The sequence below is a fragment of the Argentina silus genome, assembly GCF_951799395.1.
Source record: "Argentina silus genome assembly, chromosome: 1".
NCBI classification, from domain to species: domain Eukaryota; kingdom Metazoa; phylum Chordata; class Actinopteri; order Argentiniformes; family Argentinidae; genus Argentina; species Argentina silus.
The window spans coordinates 31,930,136-31,941,234 of record NC_139655.1 but is presented as its reverse complement, the minus strand read 5'-3'; the positions used below and the strand labels follow the sequence as shown (position 1 = coordinate 31,941,234).

Genomic DNA, 11,099 nt, shown 5'->3' with positions numbered 1-11,099 from the left:
GAGTAGTCTTTGCTGCAGCAATGTGGTTAACTTGTCTTTTATGTCCCACTCCTTACATTTTAATATGTACTCTAGGCCTAGTTCTCGTAATATGCTGAAGAGATTTGACAGTTATTCAAGTTCCTTTAGAACAGCAATTGAATCAGAAACATGGGGGATTATTCCCTTTGAATTTGTGTTGTTGTTGTTGTAGCTCAGCAAGATCCATGCATCCATCTCCATTGTATACAGGTAGCTTGTCATGTTAAATAACATGGATTTAGAAAATCTGGCCCACGTAAGTAGATACAAGTGAGAACATTTTTATTCCATTTAACTTTATTTAACCAGTTACAAAGACTTATCACACCTGGCTGAATTGTTATTGGCTGAGAAGATGCTAAAACAAATGGTGTTCTCTCCCCTTTATATGACATCTAAACCCAATTAGTTATTTTCAATGAAAACATCGTTAATTAAAGCTGCAAGCAGTCTAAGCCTCATGGCAAGGTCACAGGATCAAACGTGTGTCTGAGAATGGTCAAGGGAGAGCCTTGGAGATGTCTACCAGGTCTATTGCAAAAGGGTAGACCCACTTTGAATTTTCGTTTTTTATGTGATTGGTGTAAATGCGTAAATGCTCTTTTGCGTCTATAGGTTAAAGGGTTAGTTCGTGAGTAATGGGTTGTGGGCATTGCTAGTAAATGATATGAAGAGGCTACTGTTATTTTGTCCTCTGCTTTGCGTCGGGCCTGACCACGCCCCTCAGCTGTGACTTTATTCACGATACTCTCCAGCCTTATTGCTAAGTATATGATAGACCACGCCCATAAGCCCAACAGTATGGCCCATCATGACCATGTTTAAGATACTGGCTTGTACCCAAGGGCATGTGTACCAAATGTCATGACATTTGGTGAACCACATCAAAAGATATCAAAATATGGCATTTATGGCTCCCCCTTTTTTCAACTTGTGTACCAAGTTTCATTATGATTGGATCAATTGTCTTACTGACTTATAACCATTTATGTGAGAGGCCACGCCCTCCGGACAATTCATTAGTTAACAGTGGCCATGTTGTTTGTTCAAATGATAAACAAAATGGATCCTGTGAGCGCCTCAGTCCATTGATGCTACATTTCAAGTTCGGTGCAGATAAAAGCCTTAGTGTTTTAGGTGTTTTTCACAAAATTCTAAATGGCGTACACCTGAATCCAGATTCTCTCACATGAACACTATTAAAACAAACACCCAATCCCTCATGACAAATGAACACCGTCATCTTTGCCTGAGAACTGACTTCATATGAACTTTTCTGCTCTTGTCCAATGCTGTTTTCATATCCAGTCAGTGAGAAAAGTGTTATTCAAAAGAAAGAAAAGTAGGCACTTATATAGGCCTATAATAAGCACTTATATTTTAAATAATTAATTGTATTAATTAAAGGTACTTTATATGAATATAGTGGTGTTTGTGTGTTGGTTTACAAGTGTATATAGTTATTGGGAAGAATAATTGCATGCATGTCCAATATGTCTGGCCCCCCTGCAAATAACATTTTGAAAATCTGGCCCCCTTAAGAATAGAGTTGAATAGCCCTGCCCTACTTGCTTAGACCCCTAGGGTTACATTTGACCAAACAGAAATTGCGATTAATTTGTGATTAATCACAGCAAACCATGCGATTAACTTGATATATTTTTAATCAATTGACAGCCCTAATTGGTTAATGCCTTGCTTATGCATATTTATTCAAGCTTTATTTATACAGGGGAAAACACACTGAGACCAAGGCCGCTTTTGCAGGTGCACCCTGTCTACAATATCTATACGATTAACAAGGCAACACATAAAAAATACAAACACAGTTAAATACAGGAGAAGTAATCACATCCTTCACCAAAGAGGTATGCAACTTATACATTGTTGATTTGCTTATGATGCACTACCACTATACAGTAGTTAGCTAACATTATGCTTATCTTTGCTCTGGCTGTGCTTGCAGACAGAGAAGAGTCCCTTCCCCTGCCTGACCGACTCTCCAATGAAGCGCCTTGAATCTCCGACCACACCCACCCGAACCCCCGCCCCCAGAGCCCAGACCAAAGGCCTGGGCACACCAAAGAGGTACGAACCAACCCACACACGCACACAGAGGTTATGTCAATGCTTTTAAGATGAAGAACGTTGATGACCTTGTGTTGCCATGTCTTCCAGGGTGAGGTCGACCAAGAGCCGTGCCCAGTCCCCCTGCTCCCCCGGCCAGTACCCCCCCTCCCCCCTCAGACAGCGCCCCGCCACCACCCCCGGAACCGACAGCAACCAGGAGGGCCGAGGTCATGGAACCTTGGAGAGGAAGTCCTCCAAGCCAGAGCCCCCAGAGAAGAGGATCCCCAAATCTACTAGCAGAGATCTGGGAGCTGGTAAGTGTGTGTGTGTGTGTGTGTGTGTGTGTGTGTGTGTGTGTGTGTGTGTGTGTGTGTGTGTGTGTGTGTGTGTGTGTGTGTGTGTGTGTGTGTGTGTGTGTGTGTGTGTGTGTGTGTGTGTGTGTGTGTGTGTGTGTGTATGTATGTATATGTGTGTATATGTGTTTTGTTAGGTTTGGGTGAACATTTTCTTACTGAGTATTTTCCTCCAAATATCACGACATACGATGATACCGTTTATTGCTGAAGTATGACATATTTAATGTAAACGGTCTGGTGAAAGAAAGAGACTTGTTTTAACCGCTAGATTGCAAAAACATCAGGACTTTCCTGGAGTTTGAAGCACTTTTAAAGACTATTGACTGTAAGATAACAATATCACAATATGCTCCAAATATCACAAAATTGGATCATATTGAATATCGGCCCAACCCTAGTGGTTGTGCCTGTGTGCCAGATTTGTACTGATACTGTATATGAGTTTATCTCCAAAAGAGTTGGGCTTTTGTGACAATTATTTTAGTTGTGGACCCTTATAAAGTATCCAAATGCATGACATATAGTCAAATACAGTAGAAAGCGAGGTCGACCTCTGTACTATGACTAGCTAATGACAGAGTTTGGGTGGTGCAGCTCTGGTGGGGCTGAGTAATGATCAGCGAGGGGGCTGGTTGGCTGGCTGGCTGGCTGGCTGGCTGGCTGGCTGGCTGGCTGGCTGGCTGGATGTCATTGTCCTTGAGGAGAGAGAGGAGAGAGAGAGGAGGACTGTAACCTGAACTACCCAGTCTGCCTGCAGGCCAGAACACACACAGAACTGCCGCGCACACTGTCTACACCCTCTCTCTGTCTGACTCTGTCTGTCTGTCTGTCTGTCTGCCTGCCTGTCTGTCTGACTGTCTGTCTGTCTGCCTCTCTGTCTGTGTGTCTGTCTGTTTGTCTGTCTGTCTGTCTGTCTCTTTCCCGATGCCTGTCGGTTCTCACCCTTCATTGTCTCTCTCTCTCTCTGTCTGTCTACCCCCTCTCATTATCTCTCCCTCTCTCCCTCCCACTCCCTCTCCTCCTCTCCCTTTCTCCCCCCCACCCCCCCCTCACTGTCAACACCCTCTCTCCGTCTGACTCTGTCTGTCTGCCTGCCTGCCTGTCTGTCTGTCTGTCTGTGTCTGTCTGTCTGTCTCTTCCCTGATGCCTGTCCGTTCTCACCCTTCATTGTCTCTCTCTCTGTCTACCCCCACTCTCATTATCTCTCCCTCCCTCCCTCCCACTCCCTCTCCTCCTCTCTCTTTCTCCTCCCCTCCCCCTCCCTCCCACTCCCTCTCCTCCTCTCCCTTTCTCCCCTCTCCCTCTCCCTTTCTCCCCCCTCCCTCCCACTCCCTCCCACTCCCTCCCCCCCCCATCTCAGAGTCTCCGTGCACGCCCACGGGCAGAAATGTTGCCGGTACGACGGATGCAGAGGAGGCGTCTAGACTGCTGGCAGAGAGACGGCGTCTGGCCCGCGTACAGAAAGAACAGGAGGAGAGACAACGACTGGAGGATGAGAGGTGTGTGTGTGTGTGTGTGTGTGTGTGTGTGTGTGTGTGTGTGTAAGTAACATATCCCTCTCTCATCAGACTGAGAGCAGAGGAGGAGCAGAGGAGAGAGGAGGAGGCGCGGGAGCGGCAGGTGAGAGAGGCACTGCGAGCAGAGGAGGAGAGAGAGAGACGGGAGGAGGAGAGGAAGAACAGAGAGGTGGAGGAAAGAAGACTGAAGGAGCAACGCTGGAAAGACATGCAGGAGCAGCTGGACAGAGAGGTCAGCGGTGAAAGTTGATAGGTTATCACTACTGTGTATGTGTGTTAATGCAAGCTGTCTATTCAGAGTTAGTCGATATGAAGAAGCGCCTCTCAATTAGAAATCCCTTATCTGGTTGTCATGGTGATACACAGTTCAAGAGCTGAATATTCACGTTCACAATATTCAATGGTTATGTTGTTGTGTGCTGTCTTGAACATGTTGTGTGTGTGTGTGTGTGTGTGTGTGTGTGTGTGTGTGTGTCTGTGTCTGTGTGTCTGTGTGTGTGTGTGTGTGTGTTCAGAGAGAGGAGGCGTTCTTGCGTGCTCAGAGGGAGGCTGAGAGGAAGAGACATGAGAGAGAACTGCTGCATATACAGGAGGAGCAGGAGAGACTGCAGAGGAAGAAGGTAATACACACACACACACGCACACACACACACACATACACACACACACACACACACACACACACACATACACACACACACACACACACACACACACACACACACACACACACACATACAACCATAACACACTTTCATAACTTTCATATCTATGCACAGTAAAAGAAGTAACAACAACAACACACGATTCAGCACACCACATTCAATGCTACTTCATACATGAACTGTGTACCTTTGTATGATCATTATTCTAGATCAACTATTTCACACTTTCAGCATTTGTAGCTTTTCTTGAATGTTTGGGGTTTACATATGTCTCTGCAGTCCCAAGTCCCAGATGCCTCTCAACACTAACTGTTTAGCATCAGCCCGAAAGGCTGCTGCTGCTCTAAACTCCTGCCTTGTGTGTGTGTGTGTGTGTGTGTGTGTGTGTGTGTGTGTGTGTGTGTGTGTGTGTGTGTGTGTGTCTCCACAGCGGATTGAAGAGATCATGAAGAGGACACGGAAGAGCGAGGCTGATACCCCGTCCCTTCCCTCAGGTATAAGCCTTCATACACACACACACACACACACACACACACACACACACTGAATCAGCTGCAGTGTGACTCAGCAGACAGTGAGGCAGGCAGGGAGAGAGAGCCTCCCCTGTGTGGTGGAGAAGAGAAGTATCTCAGTGAGCTGTAGTCTCAGGTGAAGATAAGACTGTGATGGATGTGAGGGTGGATTGCATTGTCTAGGTCTGCTCAGAAATACTGTAGCCACTAGCCCCAATTCACAAACATTCCTTTCACTTGCTCTGAGTATCTGCATGCTCTTATATTTAGATTTGACCTCTTGACTTCAAAATCACAAATACGTTAAAGGTCCAGTTTGTAGATTTCACCTTTAAAATAAGAAAGTGCTAAATGGCCATCATTAATCTGGAGGTTCAGTGAAGAACGCTGTTTTGGTCCAAACAAAGCTGGACTTTCTCAAATCTGGTGTTGTGCTCGAGCACTGGCCATGTGTTCCTATTTCACGCTGTGTCTGTTTACAAAGGACATGCACGCAATTGCTGCTATTAGAAAACGTACCATATGTATGTTTTAAAATGTGTGGCCAGAGAAGGCAGCAAGGTGCAAAACTAATACTACGCCTTTGAACGACAGTTTAGACTGATGCTTACTGGACACCTGGATCCTCCAGTTTAGTCCACATATTCACCACTGTCCACTGTACTCAGGTTTTGGCAGTAATATATACAGACTTACTCCCTGTAACATCTCACTCCGCAGGTGTGTCTGAGGTAAGGGGCCAGGCAGATGGGGGGTCAGAGGATGACGCGGTGGTGGAGGTGCCCCCCCTCTCTGGCCCGGCCCAGGTGGAGCCGCCCCTCATCACCCTGGGACCCCTGGAGACTAAAAGCTGTGGAGATGAGCTGTCAGATGGAGTACAGTCTATGGACGTCAGGTGGGCTGTCTGACTGTTAGTCTGGCTGGCTGGCTGGTTGGTTGGCTGTTTCTGACTCCCTGTCTTGTCTGTCTGTGTCTATCTCGCAGTCTGTCTGTCTTGACTGTCTGTATGTCTGTTTTGCTGTCTGTCTTTGTGTCTGTCTGCCTTGCTGTCTGCCTGTTTTTCTCTATCTGACTGTCTGTGTCTGTCTGTCTTTCTGACTGTCTCTCTGGCCCTTTCTCAATTGTTAGAAAATCTGTCCCTGATTTCTCCATCCTCATGGCCTCCGTGACTCAGAAAGTATGTGTTCGCCATATGTAGTAGCGTATCAATTGTCCGACAGGTACATGGAGGAATCTCCTCGCCTTCTTCCCAAGCTCCCCTGTTGGGGAGCTTGTACCCTCATGCAGAGTTTACAGGCATTCTGCTGACGTATTAAACCCACGCCCCTTTACTACAGTTTGATGGATGGCATGCAGGCTTCAATAGAATCGCAGATCTACAGTATCTTTTCTCATATGAAAATGAATCATGAAGTATCAAGATCAACAATTCGCGAAGCAATTAGTGCTGATTCTACACTAATTATGTGTGTGTGTGCGTGTGTGGGAGAGTGTGTAATAATGTAATACCTAATATCTTACGACCTCTGACCCTCGTGTCCTCATTCAATTTCCTCGATTCCTCTCCTCGTTTCCCAGTGAAGTTTTGAGTAGGACGTGAGTGGAGGACGGAGGAGAGGACAAAGAATTGAGTTTCTATCAATTGAGAAATGGCCTCTGTCTCTTTGTCTCTATCTTCCTCTCCGTCTGCCTAACTTTGTTTATGGTTTAAATATATATATGCGAGACAAAAAGACAAAAGTAACACAAAATACTTGTATTTAATTTAATCTAATTTTTGGATAAGACCAACAAAGCGACCGTGTGTCGTTCCGGTACTTTAGCCTTTAGTTTTGGATTAATATCTGGCATACCTGTGTCTCTCTCTCTCTCTCTCTCTCTCTCTCTCACACACACACACACTCTCATGTCTCCTGCAGTCCAGTCTCCAGGGATGAGCTGGTGAGTGTTCAGGACTTCTCCCCGGTCAGCGAGGGGTTAAACAGCATGAGCAACACCCGCGCCTTTGAGCACCTGATGGACCTCACGGCCCAGGAGCGTGACAGCGCCGCAGCGATCGGAGACCTCAATAAGAACCTGCTGATTCAGGGTTACAACCCCGCCGCAGACTCCTCCCAGATCACCCACAGCCTCAGCTCCAGCGCCGCCAAACTGGACATCCAGTAACCAGGTAGGAACAAATGCACACACGCCAATACACACACACACACTCACACACACACACACACACACACACACACACACACACACACACACACACACACAGGAGCACACACACAGAATAACCATCCACACAACTGGACATCCAGTAACAAGGTAGGAACACCTACACACACACACACACACACACACACACACACATACATACACACATACACTCTCACACACACACACACACACACACACACACACATACACACACACACACACACACACACACTCACACACACACACACACACACACACACACACACACACACACACACACACACACACACACACACACACACACACACACACACACACTTACCAAACTTAAAACATACAGTGCATTCGGAAAGTATTCAGACCCCTTCACTTTTTCCACATTTTGTTAGGTTACAGCCTTATTCTAAAATGGATTCAATTATTTTTGTTCCTCATCAATCTATACACAATACCCCATAATGACAAAGCAAAAACAGGTTTTTAGAAATGTTTGTTGATTTATTAAAAATAAAAAACTGAAATATCACATTTACATAAGTATTCAGACTCTTTGCTATGACACTCGAAATTGAGCTCACGTGCATCTTGTTTCCATCATCTTTGAGATGTTTCTACGACTTGATTGGAGTCCACCTGTGGTAAATTCAATTGATTGGACATGATTTAGAAGTTTGGAACCACCAAGACTCTCCCTTGAGCTGGCCGCCCGGTCAAACTGAGCAATAGGGGGAGAAGGCCCATCATCCAGGAGGTGACCAAGAACCCAATGGTCATTCTGACAGAGCTCCAGAGTTCCTCTGTGGAGATGGGAGAGCCTTCCAGAAGGACAGCCATCTCTGCAGCACTCCACCAATCAAGCCTTTATGGTAGAGTGGCCAGACGGAAGCCACTCCTCAGTAAAAAGCACATGACAGCCCGCTTGGAGTTTGTACCTAAAGGACTCTCAGACCATGAGAAACAACCATCTCTGATCTGATGAAACCAAGATTGAACTCTTTGGCCTGAATGCCAAGCGTCACGTCTGGAGGAAACCAGACACCGCTCATCACCTGGCCAATACCATCACTACGGTGAAGCATGGTGGTGGCAGCATCATGCTGTGGGGATGTTTTTCAGCGGCAGGGACTGGGAGACTAGTCAGGATCGAGGGAAAGATGAACGGAGCAAAGTACAGAGAGATCCTTGATGAAAACCTGCTCCAGATTGCTCAGGACCTTAGACGGGGCGAAGGTTCACCGTCCAACAAGACAACGACCCTAAGCACACAGCCAAGACAACGCAGGATTGGCTTCGGGACAAGTCTCTGAATGTCCTTGAGTGGCCCAGCCAGAGCCCAGACTTGAACCCGATCTAACATCTCTGGAGAGACCTGAAAATAGCTGTGCACCGATGCTCCCCATCCAACCTGACAGAGCTTGAGAGGATCTGCAGAGAAGAATGGGAGAAACTATAGGTGTGCCAAGCTTGTAGCGTCATACCCAAGAAGACTTGAGGCTGTAATCGCTGCCAAAGTTGCTTCAACAAAGTACTGAGTAAAGGGTCTAAATACTTATGTAAATGTGATATTTAAGTTTTTTATTTTTAATAAATTAGCAAACATTTCTAAAAACCTGTTTTGGCTTTGTCATTATGGGGTATTGTGTGTAGACTGATGAGGGGGAAAAAATAATTGAATCCATTTTAGAATAAGGCTGTAACATAGCAAAATGTGGAAAAAGTGAAGGGGTCTGAATACTTTCCGAATGCACTGTACGTATAAGCACCTTTACCTAATTGTCTCTCAATAATCCTCTAACTGACCCTTTGCTTCCTCCTCCATCTCCTCTCCCACTTCTCCTCTTTTTCCCCCTCCTCCTCCTCCTCCTTCTCCTCCTCATCCCCTCCTCTAGGGTACTGCGTTGGGCTGGAGCTAGCTGGATGGGTACAGACAGGAGCCAGGAGAAGCAGGGTGGTCTCTCCCCGTCTCATCAGAGAGACCAGAGAGAGAGACCAGCTGCCTGTGCCTCCGCCCTCCCTCCCTCCACCTCACTGGGGGGGAGGGGGGGAGACCCTCCCTCTGCACCCCCCGGCTTCTACAGAGAGCAAGCAATTGCTGAATGTCTGGTTCTTCATCCATAAACCTCTGCATACTCTGCAGAAAATCCTGTTTACACACACACACACACACACACACACACACACACACACACACACACACACACACACACACACACTGATGTATACACCCTTATACTTTATATGCCTACACACATAAGGTGCAGGTACACACCCCATACGCACACACACGGTTAATCAGTTAATACTCACCCTGTAAAGTAAAGCTTAGTCTCTCTGTCCTGGCTGTATAACAATGCTCTGTATAAACCTGTCTCAGTGTCGGTAGATGATGATGATGTCACCACACTGTCTTTGGGGATACGATATGATCCTGTTCATTTCCCGTAGCATTTATCCTGTGAGAAACACGCTGACGTCAACCCTGTAGCATCTTCAGTGGAGACGACATATACTGTATACTGTATGGGGGGGTCGTAGCTGTGATAACTACTATGTCAGGAGTTTCTTTCTGTCAGTGTTTACGATGGTTGGTACTGTAATGTTCACACACCATCACTGACGCGCTGTACTGTTGATTGGACGACGAGTCTTCTCGACTTCTTTAGGCTACATAAAACTCAGCTACTCAAATCTAGATATGTTAGCATCCCGCAGCTGGAGAAAGTCTTCTACGGAAGTGGATAATATATTATAATCCCATTATCACTTAGAGAGAGAGAGAGAAAAAGTCAGGCTTCGGTTTCTTATGCTGTCCATAGCTTTAGTGAAGGGTCGAAAATATCTGTGGAGGCACCGAACTCCATGAAGAGGAATCTTAAGAAAATTAACTGTGCAAAAAAATTAAGAAAAAAAGTTAAACTGTGAATGGTTCTGTATTTTTTTTTTTTTTTTTGCAGGTGGGGATGTATTGACAAGGTGTGGGTGTTTGTGTTTTTGGACACTGTAACTGCGCTAGCTGTAGCTTTAGTTTGCACTGTCTGGTCGTGTCACACTGTTCTGAAGACCCTCATCCGCTCCGCTCTGGACTGGATTGCTTATCCTGCAACGCAAAGACCCATGAACGACCAATTGTACAGTATCTCACCAGTCTATGCGTATTCATTCTACCAGTCAATTCTCTCAAACAGACGCTGATGTGGAACAACAGCTATCAACACAGCTTGACCGTATATGGAGATCTCACCAACGGGGCAGCATACTGCGTTCAAAGGAGGCTCTGTTGACAACTACTGTATCCAATTATACATGCTTACTGTACCTGTCTTGTGCTACTGATCTTACTGTAAGACCTGTCTATGCTTTGCTCTCAGGGTGTGTGTAGCTCAGCATGTGTGCCTCTCTCGCAGTTGTAGTTCCCCTGTGAGGTGCCAATCATTCATTATTGCCCAGGTAAGCCCACGTGGAGGTGAAGACAGTGGAGTTGTGTGTTTTGATGGCTGTTGTCATGATGCTGTATTTCAATACCTCCTGACATGACTAGACGTGTCTGTTCATCGTTGCAGTCTTCAGTGCATTGGAGTTGGTCTGCCCATCTCTTTTTCCACATTTGTTCTTTAGTTCATTATTCTAGATGCTGTTGACAACCATTGTATCATAGGGGATCCCCCTGTCCATTAGGGTTTGTACATGGAGAAAATAATAAAGGCCAGAATGTTAATCACAAAGTTACAACACTCTAATGTCACTCTAATG

General features: G+C 45.9%; 1 protein-coding gene across 1 annotated transcript in view; it reads left to right on the top strand.

The window, feature by feature from the left end:
- The window catches only part of map7d2b (MAP7 domain containing 2b), a gene marked incomplete at both ends in the record, with an annotated part of 12,403 nt that extends 5,096 nt beyond the window's left edge, over nucleotides 1-7,307 (top strand). Inside the window, 8 exons of the mRNA XM_083685658.1 lie at nucleotides 1,988-2,109; nucleotides 2,200-2,405; nucleotides 3,808-3,946; nucleotides 4,016-4,196; nucleotides 4,480-4,584; nucleotides 5,060-5,123; nucleotides 5,862-6,036; nucleotides 7,061-7,307. Of these exons, the coding sequence (XP_083541784.1) occupies nucleotides 1,988-2,109; nucleotides 2,200-2,405; nucleotides 3,808-3,946; nucleotides 4,016-4,196; nucleotides 4,480-4,584; nucleotides 5,060-5,123; nucleotides 5,862-6,036; nucleotides 7,061-7,307 (1,239 nt within the window). The remainder of the gene's footprint in view (nucleotides 1-1,987; nucleotides 2,110-2,199; nucleotides 2,406-3,807; nucleotides 3,947-4,015; nucleotides 4,197-4,479; nucleotides 4,585-5,059; nucleotides 5,124-5,861; nucleotides 6,037-7,060) is intronic.
- Nucleotides 7,308-11,099: the final 3,792 nt, after the last annotated feature.